General features: G+C 47.4%; 1 protein-coding gene across 1 annotated transcript; it reads left to right on the top strand.

Annotated features, from left to right (window-relative positions):
* The first annotated feature begins 390 nt into the window (after positions 1 to 390).
* On the top strand, positions 391 to 15,987 carry Mcm3 (minichromosome maintenance complex component 3). The gene is made up of 17 exons (XM_042671951.1): positions 391 to 565; positions 1,724 to 1,836; positions 2,337 to 2,545; positions 2,962 to 3,092; positions 4,498 to 4,736; positions 5,371 to 5,479; positions 6,512 to 6,665; positions 7,031 to 7,162; positions 7,718 to 7,926; positions 8,689 to 8,863; positions 9,173 to 9,299; positions 9,828 to 9,978; positions 11,140 to 11,280; positions 12,037 to 12,140; positions 12,803 to 12,888; positions 13,362 to 13,482; positions 15,278 to 15,987. The coding sequence occupies exons 1-17, from the start codon at positions 488 to 490 to the stop codon at positions 15,474 to 15,476; spliced, it is 2,478 nt and encodes an 825-aa protein (XP_042527885.1). The 5' UTR covers positions 391 to 487; the 3' UTR covers positions 15,477 to 15,987.
* Positions 15,988 to 20,465: the final 4,478 nt, after the last annotated feature.

The following is a 20,465-nucleotide window of genomic DNA, read 5'->3' on the forward strand; positions in this document are numbered from 1 at the left end:
GACTTTTAACCCCTTCCCCTCATACCGTTGGAGAGCAGTTATGATTTGCTTTCATGTTTTTACCCTCTTGCGTTGTAAAGCGAGTCCAGCCTCCAAGCTAATTTGGACGCCAGCAAGAGAGGTAACGAACTGCAGCTTAGAAGAAACACGAACTTATCAACAGCTGGGAAAGAGGCCGGACTACAACTCCCAGAAGGCAACGCGTCCCCGTGGCTGAAGGCCCCGCCTCCGAGCAGGGGCGGGGCGGGGCGGGGCGGGACCCTGCAGGCATCGGAAAACCCCGGCGAGAAGAGCCGCCCACTCGGACCCTAAAGTTCCGGTTAAAGGTGTTAACCAATCGGCATGTGGGCCCGCTCCCCGAGTGCCCGCCTCTTCCGGGAGGTCCGCTCTGGTGGCGGGAAAAGTTGTGAAGTTTTCGCGCCAAGGCGGAGCTGCGGCCCGGGTTCCTCCGCGCGGCTCTGCGAGTGGCGGTCCTGAGGTGGCAGGCATGGCGGGCACCGTGGTGCTGGACGACGTGGAGCTGCGGGAGGCGCAGCGAGACTACCTGGACTTCTTGGATGACGAGGTGAGCGGGCGTCGCGGCGCTGCCCAGGCCGCTCCCCCGGACCCGAGGTCTCGGGCCTGGGCGCGCGGCCCCCGCCCGGCCCCCGCCCGGCCCCCCAGCGCCCTGCGGCGCCGCCTCGGCCCCGGGCCGCGCCGGCCTCCGACCTCCGAATGCGCTCGCCCGCGCTCTGCGCCCGGTGCCGAACGAGGCGACTTCCGGTGCCGGGTAGACCCGGCAGGGACGGGGTCCCCATGGGCGCGCGTCGGGAAAGCTTGATAAGCCAAAGCGGTTTGGGCACGAATGATAGAAGGTCGTTCGCGGCTCATTCTTACTTCTGTTTAAGCATACAGAACGTGCTGGGATGAGGGATACCGTCAAGGAAAGACATGCCCATTTCCATTGTTCACTCAGTCCCTGTGCGTGGGTATGGATGGATGTATTATGTGCCAGTACCGGGGCTTGAACTGAGGGCTGGGTGCTGTCCGTTAGCTGTTTTATTTATTTGCTCAAGGCAGGTGTTCTACCGCTTGAGCCACAGTTCCCACTTCTGACTTTTTTTTTTTTTTTTTGGGTCCGGTCGTGGGGCCTGAACTCTGGGCCTGGGCGCTGTCCCTCAGCTCTTCAGCTCAAGGCTAGCGCGCTACCACTTGAGCCACCGCGCCACTTCCGGCTTTTTTCTTTTTTGCTTATGTGGTGCTGAGGAATTGAACCCAGGGCCTCAGGCATGCAAGGCAAGCGCTCTACCACTGAGCCACCTTCCCAGCCCCCCACTTCTGCCTTTTTGATGGTTAATTGGAACTGAGTCTCTTGTACTCTCTTGCACTGTCCCTGCTGGCTTCCAACCAAGCTCCTTAGATCTCAGCCTCTTGAGTAGCTAGGATTACGGGCGTGGAGCCACAGTGCCCGGCCTAAATGTACATGTTAGCAAGTTTTTTGAGCTCGTTTTCATGTCCCCTGAAGGCAGTGCCAGTGCTGAGGGCTGTGGATGAAGGTGGGGGTGATGGCATGGGCCCTGTAGTTATTATACTCTCCAGTAGAGGGCGAGGGTGAGCCAAGAACTGGTTAAGTAAGGCACACTGGGATTGAGCTGTTCCCAGGGTTCACTTAACATATCCTCACCCTCACCAAGAGCTGCTTCTGATTGGACACATTTTTGGGTTTGTGGCTGTTGTTTTGTAGGAAGACCAAGGAATTTACCAGAGTAAAGTTCGAGAGCTGATCAGTGACAACCAATACCGGCTAATTGTCAATGTTAATGACCTGCGAAGGAAAAACGAGAAGAGGGCTAACCGGTGAGTCCACAGGCCAGTCAGCGTCCTGGCACCGACTCAGACTGCCCACCTCCCTGGCCGTCAGATTGGAAAGTCTACTCAGGAGGGGACCTCATTGAAATGTGGTTAACCTAGAAGCCCTCATTGCCTTCCCTGCTCCTATACTTTATTTAGTTTTTAATTTGTTATTTTCAAAAGGAGATGGCTCATTTTTCTTCTCCGTCCAGTGTTTAGTTGAATCTAATATTCATATCTTTGATAAATTAGTCTGCAGAACTCTGGTTTATTTGATTGAATCATAAGATGGCAGGAGAAAGTAGGAGCTGGATCCCTGTTCCCATCCCACTTGAACTGAAGACCAAAATCAAGGCCTTGCACTCGCTATGCAAGTCTTCTTCCCCAACCCCTGAAGCTGTATTTTTTTACCATGATGATCTAAGAGTGGTTATTTCTATCATGAGGGTTCATTTTCTTGAGTTCTACCTGCTCTGCCTAATTATTCTTTCTTTTGACCCCCGCAGCCTCCTGAGCAATGCCTTTGAGGAGCTGGTTGCCTTCCAGCGAGCCTTAAAAGATTTTGTGGCCTCCATCGATGCTACCTATGCCAAGCAGTATGAGGAGTTCTACATAGGACTGGAGGGCAGCTTTGGCTCTAAGCACGTCTCTCCTCGGACCCTTACTTCCTGCTTCCTCAGCTGCGTAGTCTGCGTGGAGGGCATTGTCACTAAATGTGCGTGGGTTAAAGGGGCACTAAGGAAGTGGAGGTGGGTCAGGCTTAGTCAGGAGAGCCTTACGACTCAGATGGCTTCAGAGAGGCAGGGTGATGAAATTACATGGCAAAACTTGTGCAAGTTTACTGTGTCCATGTAAGTGACTGTGTGTTGGCAGAAGGAGGATTCTGCTGAGAGCTGATGGCAGTTTCATTTCCAACCGTGAACGACTGATTTTTAGTAGCAATCAGTGGTACTTAGCATCTGACTTGGATATGGTGATGTTCTGTATGTAGATATAAAAATTATATATGGCAAGTGTTATGCAATAGCTTAATATGGTTGGGAGAACATCAGATTTGGAGCTCATGGATTTAGATGTCACTTCTGTTATTTGTTTGTTTGGTGACTTTGTGTGCACATTTTTCATTCCAAGGCTCTCTAGTTCGGCCCAAAGTTGTTCGCAGTGTCCACTACTGCCCTGCTACCAAGAAGACTATAGAGCGGCGCTACTCCGACCTCACCACCCTTGTGGCCTTTCCATCTAGCTCTGTCTACCCCACCAAGGTGAAGGTCATGAAACAACTGGACTTCCTTAGGGGTTGGAGTCAGAATGATTTTTAATCCAAGTTATTGTGTAATTCTGAAGTCTTTGTTTTAGAAGTAAGCAGGATGGAAAGTAAGGACTAGTCTAAAGGAAAGATTGATTGCCAGTTTAATGTGGAAACTTTACAAATTTTTTTTTTCCAGTCCTGGGGCTTGAACTCAGGGCTGGGTACTGTCCCTGAGCATCTTTTGCTCAAGGCTAGCACATTCCCAGCCCTTTTTTTTTTTTTAAAGAATACTTTAGCTGTGCAATGGTTGTTCATACTTGTAATTCTAACTACTAAGGAGGCTGAGATCTGAGGATTGTAGTTTGAAGCCAGCTAGGGCAAGAAAGTCCATGTGACTCTTTAACTCCAGTTAACTACCAAAAAACTGGAGCTGTGGCTCAAATGACAGAGCAATAGTCTTGAGTGAAAAAGCTCAGGTACAGTGCCTGGGCCTTGAGTTCAAACCCCAGGGACCAGTGCAAAAAGTGAAAAAAAAGTGTAGCAAAGCAATTTTATGGTCTTAAGAAAAAGTAAAATGAAAACTACTTTTGTGACATAATGTTGCTCTATGATTTCACTGTGGATTTGAGAGAAGACTGGTAGACGGAGGGCTGCCTTTATGTGTCCAGATTGACTTGACTGAAGGATGATGTGAGGCTTCCTTTGTAAGACAGACGATTATTAAAACTGATTATTTGAGTCTAAATCAGTTTGTCAGAGAATCTCCTCCTCCTGTCAGATTTTCAAAGCAATCATACCCAGTATGGAGGACAAGATAGGAATTATACCCAGTCTTGTCTTTGACTTTGCCAGCTGATGGAGAAATCAAACACATAGACACCGGATACAAGCATAGATTAGCTTCAGAATCACCAAGTCTACCTCCAGCTGGCATGTTCAGCTCTCCTTGTTGAACTGCTTTTGTTCAGCCTTATATTTTGAGTTAGTCCTACTGTTTTTCTTACATTAGGGTAGAGTATCCATTTAGAGGCAGTTTAATTTAGATACTTTGTAATACTGCCTGCTACTTTGTAATACCACCTCTTAGAAGTAGTGCTGCTGAGAGCCTTGTAGAGAATGGCTTTGGGTGCTGCCTCAGTGTGTAAGCATGTGTGCAGCTTCAGTAGGGGAGTAAGAACCCCCACTTCCACGTTAATGTTTCCCTTTCCATCTGACCGCGACTCTCCGTTAGATAGACTGTTACCAGACCAGAAATGAGGCTGGAGAATGGAGAAGATAACTTGGTTTTAGTTTTGTTTCTAGATACCAAAATTCCATGAAGCCATTTCTCAGTCATGTTGCTCATGCTAGCTGCCCAATGGTTGTGCCATTTTAAACACAAAACTAAATTAACTATTTTTCTGTGTGCCTCTTTTCAGGATGAGGAGAACAATCCTCTTGAGACGGAATATGGCCTTTCTGTCTATAAGGACCACCAGACCATCACTATCCAGGAGATGCCAGAGAAAGCCCCCGCGGGACAGCTGCCCCGCTCTGTGGATGTCATTCTAGATGATGACTTGGTGGATAAGGTGAAGCCTGGTGACCGAATCCAGGTGGTGGGGACCTACCGCTGCCTTCCTGGCAAGAAGGAAGGTTACACCTCAGGGACCTTCAGGTATGGGCTCTGGAAAATGGCGAGCAGTTTCTATTCCTAGCAGTATATTCTTGGTCTAATTGGCTAGTTGGCTGTACGGGGGCTTGAACTCAGTGCCTGCTTTTTGCACTCAAGCTAGCACTCTACCACTTGAGTCACCGCTCTACTATCTGCTCTTTGGTGATTAATTGAAGATAAGAATCTTACAGACTTGCCTTCCTGGGCTGCCTTCAAACCATAGTCCTCAGATCTCAGCCACCTGAGTATCTGACTACAGGTGTAAGCTGCCGGCGCCTGGCTTAGTTGGCTGTATTTCAAAGAGTTCTAACGGTTGAGGGAAGCACCTGTCTGTGCAGTGGATGCCTCCTAAGCCTCTGTCCTTTCAGGTGGAACTGGTGACATTTACTGTCTTAGGCCGAGGGCAGGAATGGTTAGTGACATGATACAGTGTTATGGCTCACCTAGAAGCTTCTCACTTATTCCTATTCCTTCTCCCAACTTGTGTGTGTCAGCAGGAGATAAATAAGTGACAGAAGGAGACGTTGTCATCCTCTTGAGGTCTTTGACAGAGAGTTGATTGTTCGGTTCAGCACAGCCCCCCTGCTGGCTCCCATTTTGCCCCCATTTGCCTGTCTGGCTCTTGTCTTTGTCCCAGGACTGTTCTGATTGCCTGCAATGTGAAGCAAATGAGCAAGGACATTCAGCCCTCATTCTCTGCGGAGGACATAGCCAAGATCAAGAAGTTCAGTAAAACCCGTTCCAAGGTCTGGGCATCGTTGGGGATTTAAGGCTGGGAAAGGATTTGAAGAGTTTGGGTTCTAGCTGTTTCTATGTTTGAGCTAGAAGATGATGATGATGATGATGATGATGATGATGATGATTACCTTCTGTGAAATGTTGGTTGCTGGCTTCATCCAGTTTTGTTCCAACCAGAAGTAAAAGGTTTTCCATTTGATCTGTCATTCTGTTGTGGTGCCTGCTGGGCTGATCGTGAACCCAGTATGAGAGTGGGAGTTAGGCTTTCTGTTTACCTTGGAGTGGGCTGGGACAAGGTGGCGGGTCAGTGCACCAGTCTTAAGTGTAGGGGAAGAGTGACATTGGTAGTTGATTTAAGTGCGATTGTCTCTGTTTTAGTTCTCCATTTCATTTTTTTCCTGTCCTTTTTTCTTTTTAAAGACAGGATTTTTGGGAATGGGGGGAAAGACAGGATTTGCACACTAAGAATTGAACATGTGATAAAAGTTACTGCCAAAGGATAATACATTCATAATAAATCCCAAATGTTTTGAACTTTGCCACCCCCTTTTTTTTTTTTTTTTTTTGCAAACCCAGCGTCTGTGTATGCTAGGCTAACACTTTACCACTGAGTTACAACCCAGCTTGTTCTTTTTTTTTTTTTTTTTGCTTGGTTGTGGGGCCTGAACTCTGGGCCTGGGCACTTCAGCTCAAGGCTAGCTAGCACTCTACCACTTGAGCCACAGCGCCACTTCCGGCTTTTTATGCTTATAGGGTGATGAAGAATCAAACCCAAGGCCTCATGCATACGAGGCAAGCACTTTACCACTGAGCCGCCTTCCCCAGCCCCTTGTTCTTTTTTCTTGAGGAATAAGCCTTGAAACAAACTTTCGGATCTAGGCTGTGTCTTCACCTGCTCTGATACGTGTTCTGATGTGTGGTTTATTGTAGAGCAGGAGCTTCTGCCGTAAAGTACAGTGTTTGGGTTTGTGTAGTTCACGCTCCACAGAAAGAAGTCCCTGAGTGTCACTAAGTTTTTCACTCCATTGGTTCTCCTCCAGGACATCTTTGACCAGCTGGCGCGGTCGCTGGCTCCGAGTATCCACGGGCACGACTATGTCAAGAAGGCAATCCTCTGCTTGCTCTTGGGAGGGGTAGAACGGGACCTTGAAAATGGCAGCCACATCCGTGGGGACATCAACATTCTCCTGATAGGTATGGTGGCACACTAGACTAAAGCCAATCATCTCCCCAAGTGTGTGGAGAGATGGGGCAGCTAAGACTGTCGTGTGCAAGCTTGTGCCTTGTGTACCTGGTCACACTTCAGTCCCATCCCGGGTCAAGGCTACAGTGGATCTTATTCTTGATTTATAATACCTAAAATGCCCCAGTACCTACGTAAATTCAAAAGGCAGTTGAATACATTCTTGTGAAATGGTAAAGGAGAAAGTCAAGGAAATAATATTTAACAATGATTGTATGTCTGTATCATTCTGAGAAGTATGCTGGAAGAATAGAACTTGGCGGCTGGGGAGAAAGGGAAGGAATTTCCTAGAGAGTCATCACTGCCCCGTCCATAGGAGACCCATCTGTCGCCAAGTCTCAGCTTCTGCGGTATGTGCTGTGCACTGCACCCCGGGCCATTCCTACCACCGGCCGAGGCTCCTCTGGAGTGGGGCTGACAGCTGCTGTTACCACAGACCAGGAAACAGGTACGGCCCAGTGGGAGACTGAGCAGAGTCTTTGAACGTGCTGTGGGTACAGGCTGTGTGTGGAAGATACATTTGGAAGGTTGATGGGGCCACATTGTATAAGTCAGGGTATCCTGCAATAGTAGATGAGTTATTTAAGTCTCCGTATGATCTTTTGATGTCAGGGCTACCTAGAATGTGATTTGAAAGCATTTCCAAAGAGAAAGCTTAGTACATTACAAGGGAAATGAAAATGAAGATTAGACAGCTTCATGAACAGAGGAAAGACTTGAAGACCAGTGAGAAGTAGAAGTCTAATTGGTTGTCACTTGAGGGTGAGGTGAAGAAAAGGGCTTTCCAAAGCTTGCTTGGTAGATGCTAGGTCTAGGGGTAAAAGTGGGACAGACAGTTGTGCAGGCTGGAGTTTAGATGGTGATGCTCTAGGATTTCCTTCAGTCTCCAGCAGCCATCTCTTGTATGCTGCAGTGAGAGATGCCTAACAAGGAGGCCAGAGTCCTCCCTTCCCCGTCCTTCGACCCTGACCACAGCAGGCATTTTCACTTCCCCTCTCCCCAGGGGAGCGCTGTCTGGAAGCGGGGGCCATGGTCCTGGCCGACCGTGGTGTGGTTTGCATTGATGAATTTGACAAGATGTCTGACATGGATCGCACAGCCATCCATGAGGTGATGGAGCAGGGCCGGGTGACCATTGCCAAGGCTGGCATCCACGCGCGCCTGAATGCCCGCTGCAGTGTTCTGGCAGCTGCCAATCCCGTGTACGGCAGGGTGAGTGGAATCAGGTCCTTGATCATTGTCCCTGCCCCTCTTGGGTTTTACCTTATCACTGGCTGAGAGTGTGGGGAACACAACTGGTCAGACTAACCTAAGCCCGCTTCTGAATTACTGCCCTTGGCTCATAGTGGCAACTTACCACCATGATGACAGAATCCTCTGGAAAGTGAGCTATTTAAAAAAATTCTCTAAAATGGGAAAATAAGAGTTTTCGTTTTCTTAAATCCCAGGAATGTGCTGGATCCCTAAGCTGTTAGGATTCATAATGACCCGTGAGACATTTATTGAGATTTTTTTACTCATTATCTTCTGAGTAAGAGACTCCAGGGTCTGAACTTTAGACCTATTGGTGTGTCTCTATCCTGACAGCAGGTATGGGAGGTGGATCATTTCAGATTCCATCCTGCATTGAGACTAAGAAGATCTCAGTTGAGCTTGGGAAGGAGGGGGCAGAACTTGAGAGCCACACTCAGCCTGTAAGAGGTTCCTGTATGCGGAGGTTGGCTTCTGAGTTAGCTCAGGCTGCTTGAGCTTCAGCCAGCTTGTGAGTGGAAGAGATGGTTTATAGATTTTTAAAAGCTGTAACATACGTTGTTTTTTTGCTGCTTCTTGTCTGTTGTGTTCTCGGTGGTCTGGTCTCCCATTCTTGTCTGTTGTGTTCTCGGTGGTCTGGTCTCCCATTCTACTCCCAGATTTGACGTGGCTTCATGTTGTGCCTGCTGTTGATGTTGTTCCGCTTTCTCTCTGTGTTCCCAGTACGATCAGTACAAGACCCCCATGGAAAACATCGGGCTGCAGGACTCACTGCTGTCCCGATTTGATTTGCTCTTCATCATGCTGGATCAGATGGATCCTGAGCAGGATCGGGAGATCTCAGACCATGTCCTCAGAATACACCGTTACAGGGCCCCCGGGGAGCAGGATGGTGATGGTGAGGCCCTGGGACAGTGAGGGTGGCCAGCAGAAGGGGTCCTCACTGCCCGCCCGGCGGGGCATGGTGTTGGGTATCTGGGGGGATGCTGCAGATGCCCTCACCTGCCCCGGAGAATGTCAAGTTTGGGGTTCCAGAGTGCCTTTGGCCAACTCAGTGGGCCAGGTAGTTCCGCCTGCTTACTTCCACCAGCTTCCCCATAGGTTCTCCACAGCTGTTACCTCTGGGTCTGGTCTTCCTGTGCTGGAGAAGCATCTTCCCTTGGGTTCCCCTCTTTCTCACTCCCCTCTCTCAACTTGACTTTACCAGCCCTGCCCTTGGGAAGCGCTGTGGAAATCCTGGCCACCGACGATCCCAACTTCAGCCTGGACGACCATCAGGACACCCAGGTTTACGAGAAGCATGACAACCTGCTGCATGGGACCAAGAAGAAAAAGTGAGCATTTCTTGTCCCACGCGAGGGAGCCTGCAGTTTGTGTCTTGTTAGAATGCAGCACTCTGCTCAGGCCAAGGAGCCATAACCCTGGGGGCCATTTTTCCTTTGCACGTGTATACTCTGTCTTGGCTGATTGTCTTGGAAATGTTTGTGGGTGACTCAGCTCAGGGTCAGATCTTTTCCTAAAATAGAAACTGACAGCCTTCCCAGCAGATGGTGTGTGTGAAGTCTTCCTCATACCTGGCATTGTGGTATAGCACTCAGCAGAGACTCGGCCAGTGGGTTTGGCTAAAAGAAACTTGGGAGCAGATGTTCAAGGCCATAGGAATCCTGGGGCACAGTGAGAAGCATTTGTACAATGAACTAGACAATACCTAATTTTCTTCTTAAACAACCCAACTTAGACATACTACCTCAAATTAGTATGAGCAGGTGGAAGGGCTTTGTGTGTGTTCCACAGAAGCAGTCATTGTGAGGGGCCTGTGGTGAGGTACGGTGGGGAAAGGGCACTCAATGTGTATGGCCCAGGGAGAAGATGGTTAGCGCGGCGTTCATGAAGAAGTACATCCACGTGGCCAAGATCATCAAGCCGGTCCTGACCCAGGAGTCAGCTGCCTATATTGCCGAGGAGTACTCGCGCCTGCGCAGCCAGGACAGCATGAGCACCGACACCGCGCGGGTGAGGGCCCGAGGGAGCGAGGATGGGGTTTAGAGGGGATGCTGGGCAGGAGTCCCTGCTCTCCCAGAGCGTGACAGCACTGTGATCCTTCCTGGTCTCTGCACACTTCCCTCTCTGCTAGTGCCTGTCCTTCTCCAAAGGAAAGTGAAGTAAGGACTCCAGCAGTAACAGGTACAGGTTCCTCATTCAGGGAACACAAGAGGCTTCTGGAAACCCCCCTTGACCCTGTTCTCACCCACAGTGGGAAAAGACAGGAACTGTCCTCAGAGAGCTTAGATTAGAGAAGGAGAGGCCGAATGTAGGTACAGAGATCATACGTATTTATTAATTACGCATCTATCTATATACATGAGCCTCATGTGGTTCTTATAAAGGAATGAATGTGAAAAGCTTGAGTGCAGATGAAGACAGTTGCTATGTTTAGCATTCCTTGGAAGAGTGTGGCTGTCAGGGAAGAGGTCCCAGACTGTGATGTTAGTACACTGTTTTCGACAAATCAGTGAGTTGAACATTTGTGATGGTTATGCTAAGCGGTTTCTGGTAACACAATATAGTTTGCCCTTGAACTCTTGAGGCTAGTGTAGCTCACATACGATTTTATGGCAGGAAGTCCCATGCTCAAAGTCCTCATCTGGTGACACAGACTTCCTTGTTTGGATTTAGAAAGGATCCTAGACCTTCTAGTCTAGCCTCATGCCTACTTTGTCTTCTGCTAGAACCGTTTGCTCCTGTGACCATGTGCTCAAAACAGAACTGCATGGGAATTTTAGAATAAAATTCTTATAAATTCTTTAGAATAATATTATTATTGGGCATAAATTTGCTCTTCGTCAACTTTTACCCATGACTTTGAATTTTGTTCTTTAAAGATTACATAATGCTTGTCTTCATATTAAACTCCTCTCTTTTGTCCTCTCCCCATGAACGGTTCTGGGTTGTTAAAAGCCCTCTAACGAAGCCAGCAACTGAGCATAATTCACTATTTTAGCTGTGGTCTTGGTGGATTTGGGTTCTCTAGCTCTGCTAGTACAGGCTAAGATTTCTACTTTAAATGGCATCTTCAGTGAAAACTGGTCTTTGAATATTTGTATGAACTTCCTGGAGTATTTGGTGGTAGTCTACCAGATACTGGAAGAAATCCTGTCTTGTTTTCTTTCCCAGACATCTCCAGTTACAGCGAGAACCCTGGAAACTCTGATTCGGTTGTCCACAGCCCATGCAAAGGCCCGCATGAGCAAGACCGTGGACTTGGAGGATGCAGAGGAAGCTGTGGAGCTAGTCCAGTATGCGTACTTCAAGAAGGTGAGCCTTGGAAGTAGAGCTGGCCTCAGGTGCTAGTGTGCCAGCCCTGAGTGAAAAAGCTAAGGGATATAGTGCCCCAAATCTGAGTTTAAGCCCAGTATTGGCACACACAGACACACACATACACAGACACACATAGTTTATTTCTGTTGGTAGCTCACATTTACTCACATTTATATTCCCAGTTACCCAGGAGGCTGAGATCTGAGGATTGTGGTTCAAAGCAAGCCTGGGATGGAAAGTATGAGATTCTTTATAAGTTGTGGCTAAAGAAGTAGAGCATCAGCCTTGAACTCAAAAGCTCGGGCTCAGGCCCTGAGTTCAAGCCCTAGTATTGGCACAAAAAAGATGAAGGGGAGCCTCGACTCCCCTTTCCTCCTTTTTTTCCTGTCTTTCCCTTCATGTAATGCATTAGTCCTTGTTGTAAGTATATCTAACATATTTTTCCTGATTTTTTTTTTTTCCCTCTTGCTAGTTTGGAGTTTGTGTTAAATTTTCATTAAACATTTCAATTACAAAGAAATAATTTCCCGTAACCAGAACGGTTTGGACTTTTACCTTCATTTGCTTTTTATTTCAGCCAACATTTATTGAGTACCTACTATGTGAAAGGCCTTCCAACGTTTGGAAGGACGAGCGCCACCCTCTGCTGGCCATTGGTCCTAGGGGAGGGTTGGTAGGCCATCAGAACTGCTGATGATGTGGAAGGGGTTCTTTGTTCTGTTCACACATCACCCATGCCTACCTTCGGTCTAGGTCCTGGAGAAGGAGAAGAAACGTAAGAAGCGAAGTGAAGATGAATCAGAGACCGAAAATGAAGAAGAAAAAAGCCAGGAGGACCAAAGGCAGAAGAGGAAGAGGTGAGGCAGAGTGGAGTTACTAGAAGAAGGTCCTGTTTGTTGGGAGAGAGTAGAGCCCTGTGCTGCGGGGTGGCAGTGGGCTCTCCGGGAATCTGCAGGGTTCCGGGACAGGGCCTGAGCACAGGCGGGAGGGAACGAGCCCCAGCTGTGTCTGGAGTGACGCTTTCTGTCACATCTGTGGATAGGCCAAATGGCAGTAAACCCACTCATTCCACCTTTGGGATATACACCTTTGTGCTGGGCCTGAGCCCTGTCCTGTGCGTTTTTGCTCAAGGCTAGCACTCTATACCACTTGAGCCACAGCTCTGCTTGTGGCTTTTTTGGTAGTTAACTGGAGATAATTGTCTTATAGGCTGGCTTCGAACATCAATCCTCAAATCTCAGCCTCCTGAGTAGCTACGATTATAGGCATGAGCTGCTTGCAATACTTTTTATTATTTTTTCCCCCTTCCTTGTGCCTGTGTCTGAATTTTAGGAGTAATAGGGAAAAGCATTGGGAAACAGCCTGTTTGCATTCTAGCTAGGAACTGCCTCAGCCTGCATGGTTAGTGTAAGCCTCGGCCTAGACTTCACTTTGATTGTAGATAGTTCTGTTTCTTTCTCTGTGGCATGATGCTGCTGCCGAGAACTTTCCTTTTCCCTAACTACGGTGTATATTTTAGGAGGAAGACTCGTCAGTCAGGTGCCAAGGACGGGGACTCCTATGACCCCTATGACTTCAGTGACACAGAGGAGGAGATGCCCCAAGGTGAGTGAGCATTGCGGGTGCAGCAGAGGTCTTCCTTTGACTCCGTATCTTCCTAGTTGCCCTTTGCACATTGACTCCTGCTTAGGGGCCTGTGTGCAGGGGCTTGCCGCAAGAACTCCCTTCTCCACACACTGTGTTCTTTTGTCAAATCTGCTCTAAGTGCTCCAGATAACGTATGTTGAGGGCCCTTCTGCCTGACTCATTTTTTTCAGAGAGGGTTGGTTGGTTGGTTGGGAGTTTCTGGTGTCATTTGCTTTTGAACTCAAGTCCTGGTACTTGCTAGGCAGATGCTCTACCCCTGGAGCCCCCAGCTCCAGACTCAATTCCTCTGTCTCTCCGGCCCTCTAAGAACTGAGGGAGACAGGAGCACTCCAGGCTCAGAGAAGGGGGAGGGGTGGAGAAGATTGCCTCTCTGGTGATAGTGGCAGTGTTCACCTCCATCTTCTCCTCCGTGCTCTGTCCATCCTCTGAAGTACACACTCCGAAGACAGCAGACTTACAGGAGACCAAGGAGTCCCAGAAGGAGTCCCAGAAGGAGTCCAGCGAGTCTCAGGAGACTGCGGAATCCCAGAAGATGGAGTTGGAAGAGTCCAGGTGAATGGGGATGTGGCTCCTGGGCCTCCCGAGTTCCGGCTGAGGGAGGACCAGCTCTGCTATTGTAACGCTTACCAACAGTGTTTTTAAAAATGCTTGTATGCCAAGTGGAATGTGGAACTTACAGGACAGTTGGGAGAATCATATGGAGAACTCCACCTAGAATCCCACATTGCTCAGTTTGCTTCTCGATTCTCTCTCTGTGGGAGCTTGATTATATCCTCAAGGGATCAGGACATAAGGGTAAAATTTGTCTTTTTATACTTTTGGATTCTTTTCAATAGGATACTTTTTCTTTTTTCAAAATGATCATTTGGGGACTGGGAAGGTGGCTCAGTGGTGGAGCGCTTGCCTTGCATGCCTGAGGCCCTGGGTTCGATTCCTCAGCACCACATAAGCAAAAAGAAAAAAGCTGGAAGTGGCGCTGTGGCTCAAGTGGTAGAGCCCTAGCCTTGAGCTGAAGAGCTTAGGGACAGCGCCCAGGCCCAGAGTTCAAGCCCCAGGACTGGATCAAAAAAAAAAAAAAATGATCATTTGTTTTTTAGTGAATTTTTGCTAGAGTTTGAGGAAACATTTTTTTCTGTAAACTTATAGTTTACTGGTCCCCAAAGAAACCCCATAGATAAGGTTAGCTTTTCTTTTTAATATATCTGGAACTCAGTGCAGTGTGTTCAAAAAAATCAGAAAAATCTTGAGAAGTGTTTAGGGGAAGCCATGATAATCAATTGTAATTGCTCCTCCAGAAACAACTCTGTCCTAAAGTGCTATATTATCTTCTTATGGACTTCACTCTTAGTGGTAACAGGTTGTAACAGGTTTTCCCTAGTATGGAAGTGTCAACATCTTTTCAATCAGTTTAGTTTTGGTGGTTCCATATGGCCACTGTTTCCAGTGGAGCCTTCCTCAGTGTGTTATACTCATGTTAATAGGGAGTGAGGTCCTGGAAGTAGGCACTTTAAAATCCATCGTAAGTGCTGGTGAATTGGCCTCCAAGACGGTGGGATTGGCAGTGTACAGCAACTTTAAAGGCCTCAAGGCTAGGCACCAATGCTCATTGCCTCTCATTTTAATTACTCGGGAGGCTGAGATCTGAGGATTAAGATTTGAAGTTAGTTCAGAGAGACAAATCCTAGAGACTCTTATTTCCATTTAACAGAAAAACCAGAAGTGGGGGTGTGGCTCAAATGGTAGAGAGCCAGCCTTGAGCTAGAAGCTAAACAAGAGCGTGAGTTCAAACCCCAGTACACACACACACACACACACACACACACACACACACATACTCCTCTGTTTTAATTTTTCTTAACTGTACTGGAGTTGAACTCAGGGCCTCGTGCTCTCTAGGAAAGGTGCTCTGTTACTGACCCACACCTTTGTCATCTTTTTTTTGCTTCCTGCCTGGGTGCATGCTTGGATCGCCCTCTGCCTGTATTGGAGGTCTTGTAGTTTGGATGACTGGTGTGTGGCACCATGTTCAACTATCATTTAAGAAGGGAGGCTCACAAACTTTGCTGCCCAGGCTGTCCTCAAACCACTGTCCTCCCAATCTCAGCCTCCCAAGTAGCTAGGATTGCAGGCATGAATCTCTGGCTCCACATTGCCCTCTAATTTTCAAATGATGTTACTTCCTAATATGCAGGAATCGATATAGTATAGTAGGTTAGCTTTAACTTAGGCACAGGTAGAGGTGGGGGAAAAGGGAGGAGTTGGGTGGCCCTTAATAAAGTTTTCCTAGTATGGGTTTTGGCTGCGTTTGGGTTGACTTACTCCTGTACCCTTTTCCTGTCTTGGGCAGGCTGAAGGCTTTCAAGGTGGCCCTCCTGGACGTGTTCCGGGAAGCTCACGCCCAGTCTGTGGGCATGAACCTCCTCACAGAATCTGTCAACCGCGACCGAGAAGAGCCCTTCTCCCCCGAGGAGATCCAGGCTGCTCTGGACAGGATGCAGGATGACAACCAGGTCATGGTGTCAGAAGGCATCATCTTCCTCATCTGAGGAGGGCTGGCCCTGGACTGGAGGCCTGCGTGTTTCCCACGTCCCCATCCCAGTCAGTCTTCACCTTCATTCTCCAAGGATCGTGTTTAAATGGCTGAAGCTGAGGGACGTGGTGATGTGCTTGGTTGAGGACTGGTGATGAAAGCTGTCCCGCTGGGGGATGGGGGCAGGAGGAAGGGTGGGGGCAGACTGTGACCATCTACCCATCTCCGCCCCTCCGACGCTCCTTCCCCTCTCCCCTGCCCAGCACACCCAGACCATTCACCCCTTCCTGGCTCCACAGACCCAACATTATCTTATGTAAATAACAGGTCTGTTTAGGGGACAGGTGCTTTTCTGTGTTGGCTGGCTTTTCAGTTCTCCATATTGGTCTGGAAAAAGCTTTGAGTCCTGCAGAGAGGATTGGAGGTGGATTTCAGAGTCGTTAAGCTTTCTTTGCAAATAAGGCTAATTGTATTTTCAACCTAAATATTTAGGATGTGAAATAAAACTTGTGTACACATGGTCTTGATGCTTTGTGCTCTTTATAAATTTTTTGTTTCGAAGGAAGGGAGGCTTGTGCGTGTATGTTACTCGCCTTGGGGCCTGGATCACCGCTGGCCCAGCTGAATTGGACGTTCAGTCCTAAAGATGAGGGCGAGAAGGAAGAAAAAACAGGTCCCAAGCTTCCGCAAGTTGTTAACAAAACTAGTAAAGTCAAACTTGAAAACAAGCTAAAAAAATAAGCAATTTAAACAACAAAGCACTCTCAAGAAGTACCGGAAAGAAGAGAGGAAACTAAGGCAAGCTGTAAAAGATGCTGTTTCTAAGAACCCCATTCCGTTGGAAGACCCAAAGGAAAAAGGACCAGTCAAAAGGACTGAGAGGGAAGAGGAAGAAGAAGAAGCCCTTCCCTTAGATATGATGGATGAAGATGACGTACAGTTAATGAAGGATTTAGGGCAGAGAGCATCTTTCCTAACGAGATCTTTGTTCTAGGTATTATCTCATTTGAGTTATAATCATCCACATCTATGCACTGTCAAAAAGTAGGTTCTGAGTTACACTTCTTAGGTGATTAGTTCAGGATGCTCACCCAGACTCAGTGTTTACAAAGAATGAACTCAGATTGATATCCAAGTTACTTCCTAAATAAAGAAATATCTGAGCAAAAAAAAATAAATAAATTTTTTGTTTCCTTACGAGCTCTGCCTGCATGCTTTGCTGCTTGCACATTTTCACCCAGTAACCACAAGGTGGCAGCAGCCTGCTGTGATCGTGAGGAGCATGTCTTCAGGCTTTCTTCCTCAGTAACAATACATATTTGTCAGTCAAAATTGATCATGCACATCAAACCCTGCCAAATTAGAATAGTTAAGTCTCACCTCAGGAGGGCAGAGAGTGAAAGTCTGGGAGAATTGACTCCCCGGCTTTGCTGAGCTGGAATCAAAGCCTTCCACAGAGAAATGATACTTAGGTCAGACACCCTCAAAATGGTCTTTTAAGTTCTTGCTAGGTGCTATTCTCTTGTAGGGCACTTTGGACATTACCAGGATTTCTTTCCACAGAGAAAGGGAGAGCACAGGCCTCATCCTGGGGTTGTGTGGTTTGAGTAGCTCCTCGATAGCCTTTTTTACAAAAGGTAGACAAAATGATTGGGTAGTTTCACTTATGTTTTTCACAGTATGACATCCCACTGGAAGCTGTACCATTACCAAGGGAGCTGCTCAAGTTCTACATGGAGGAGGATTTTTGTTTTGCTAACATTGGGATTTGAACTCAGGGCCTTAGACTTGCTAGCCTGCTACTTTTTATCACTTGAGCCACAACCCAGCCCTGCTTTATCTCCCAAAGTATTTTCTGTCCTACTGCCGAGTTTTTCTGTTGAAATGAGGGTCTCGTGTTTGCCTGAGCTGGCCTCAAATCCTGGTCCACCTGATTGCCACCAAGTCAGTTGCTGGGATTTCAGGAAGAACCTGAGATTGACTGAGTACCAGCAATAAGCCAGAGGTAGTGTGCACCACATTTGATGACAAAATAGGACTTGAAGAGGAATGGACTAGGGATATGTCTGTGTGATAACATCAATGAGAAATAAAATGCAAGGCATGTGTAATGTCTAGAGAGGGAGGAGGGACTGGGTATCAGGAAGTGGCTACTGCTGGGCTTTAGGGGTCTCCTCAAATGGTGTATTGGCTGACTGCCTTGCAAGTATGGCTCTCCCTCACGCCAAAAGACGTCTAGGCAGAGTGGGGGGGAGGAGCAGGCATTCTCAGCATCTTGGTGATGCCAGGTTTTCCTTGCGAGCTTTTCGGTGCTCTTCCAGCTAGCCAGAGACTGGCACATTCCCCCCGCCCCCATAATCATGCCCGCGGTATTAAAATTCCTTGACTTAGGAACTCAGTGAACTTTTATAATTGAGCGCAAGAACGCTGCATGTGGCTTGCCAACAAAACAAGCTGGAGAGTGTTTTAGGGCCAGGTTCTTGCTCAGCGTCTTGGGCTCCTGTGTGGAATCTTGAGAGTGGTGTAGGCCGGAGCTCAGGCACACCGCCTTCCTGCAGGGCTCAGCTCCTCATAGAAAAACAACCACCACACCCCTCCTCCCACGAACTGTGGACACGCTTCAAGACGGAGTAGAAGTCTATGTTTAGACCTGCCATCTGAGATGGTTAAGTAATTTGTGGGGCCTAGAGAAGTGAGGTTTATGTATGTATGTATGTATGTCGGTCATGGGGCTTGAACTCTGGGCCTGGACGCTGTCCCTCAGCTCTTTAGCTCAAGGCTAGCGCTCTACCACTTGAGCCACAGTGTCCACTTCTGCTTTTTTCTGTTTATGTGGTGCTGAGGGATCAAATCCAAGGCCTCATGCATGTGAGGCACTCTACCACTGAGCCACCTTCCCAGCCTGAGAAGTGAGTTTTCTACCCTGGAAAAATTGTGGGAACCTTATTCCGTAATTGTGGTGTGTGTGTGTATGTCAAGCTGGGTGACTGAAACGTTGGAGAACAGTGCATGGTCTGTCAGTAAACTGAGGTTGAGCCAGTTGTTCTCGGCGGCTCCTCCGATCCCACAGCCCTGGCTTCACTGGGTAGAACTAAAGTTGAACTGCTGAGAGAGGCGGGTCAGAGTGGGTGCCTTAACACCTGTTAACTAGCCTTCCCTCAGTATTTGCAGGGGAATCTCTTTGGGGGTGCCTTGGAGGAAGCCAACGTCTCTTTTAAGATGGGGTAGGTTAGCAGGGCACTGGTGGTTCTTTGTAACCCTAGCTGCTCAGAAGGCCGATATACAAGGATCAAGGTTCAAAGTCAGCCAGGCAAGAAAGTCCTAGAGACTTTTTTTTTTGGGAGTCGGGTCGTGGGACTTGAACTCTGGGCCTGGGCGCTGTCCCTCAGCTCTTCAGCTCAAGGCTAGTGCTCTACCACTTGAGCCACAGCACCACTTCCGGCTTTTTTTCTTTTTGCTTATGTGGTACTGGGGAATGGAACCCAGGGTCTCATGCATGCAAGGCAAGCGCTCTACCACTGAGCTACCTTCCCAGCCCCCTAGAGACTCTCCAGTTAACCACCAGAAAACCAGAAGTGGTGCTGTGGCTTAAAGTGGTAGAGCACTAGCTTTGAGTGAAAAAGCTCAGGGACAGTACCCAGGCCCTGAGTTTAAGCCGCATGACTGAAGATGGGGTATTATTTGTATGTAACCTGAATACATTCATCTTGTACTTTAAATAATCTCTAGTTTACTTATACCTCATTTGTTGTAAATGCTGCTTTTTGTTTGCTTTTTTTAATTTTTTATTATTTTTTTGCCAGTCCTGGGGCTTGAACTCTGGGCCTGAGCTGTTTTTGCTCAAGGCTAGCGGTCTACCACTTTAAGCTGCAGCATCACTTCTGGTTTTCTGGTGGTTAACTGGAGATAAGAGTCTCTCGGACTTTCTTGCCTGGGCTGACTTTGAGCCAAATCTCAGCCTCCTGAGTAGATAGGATTACAGGTGTGAGCCACCGGCACCAGGCTGTAAGTGCTGTTTTATGTAGGAAGTAAGGATAAGGAGAAAGTATGTCCAGTGCAGACATATTCAGAGTGGTGACAATATTTTCAGTTGATTTGGCTGTATCTACAGAAACAACCTGTGCTACTGAAGGCTGACAACAGCTTTTAAGGTGGCACTCTAACTTTCTTAGTTTGTGAGTAGCGCTGCAGGATGTTTTCAATGATCTCAAGGGATTTTATTTAATTGTTAGATTTTAGAACAAAATTCAATTTTAATTTGTTGAGATATAAACCTAGTTGACTTCTCTTTTTCAGGTCAGATCTGACAGCTCGGAGTTGAGTCTTGGAGTCTTGTAGGTCCATTATTACCAGCATGGAATCCTGGCTCATTCTCTTTAGTCTTTCCTTGAGGCAAAGAACTAAGATTTTTAAATTCTTCTCCTGAATATTTTTACTATTAACTCCTGAGTGTTTCTCCACAGTCTGTAGGAGGATATTAGCCTCTGCTGAGATTTGCTATTTTGATAATAGTTTGCTCAGCGGGATTTTTTTTGTTGCAAACTAAGTCTTCCCACCTGTAAGTACCACTCTAACCTTGCTGTAGAAAGGGCTTTAACCTTGCTATAGGAAGGTCAGCTCAGGCAACTTGTATGTGTTTGCTCCTATGCTAATAATTGATAGACCTAGAACTTGTATGTGTGTGCTCCTATGCTAATAATTGATAGAGCCTGGAATGCGTGTATGTGTGCTCCTATGATAATAATTGATAGAGCCTAGAATGAGCCATTATCAAGCATGATGAAATCTCTAAAAACAAAGTGTAAAACTTTATGTACATAGTTCTTTTTATTATGATTGGTAACAACATGGAATATTTAGGAAAGTAGAAAACTGAATTTATTACTTTAACTGCTATATTGTAACTATTTATAAGTGTGTGTGTGTGTGTGTGTGTGTGTGTGTGTGTGTGTGTGTGTGCTGTTACTGGGCTTGAATTCAGGGCCAAGCACTTTTACTTAGTTTT

Source organism: Dipodomys spectabilis, unplaced genomic scaffold, assembly GCF_019054845.1.
Source record: "Dipodomys spectabilis isolate Male_0828 unplaced genomic scaffold, ASM1905484v1 ptg000669l, whole genome shotgun sequence".
Lineage (NCBI taxonomy): Eukaryota > Metazoa > Chordata > Mammalia > Rodentia > Heteromyidae > Dipodomys > Dipodomys spectabilis.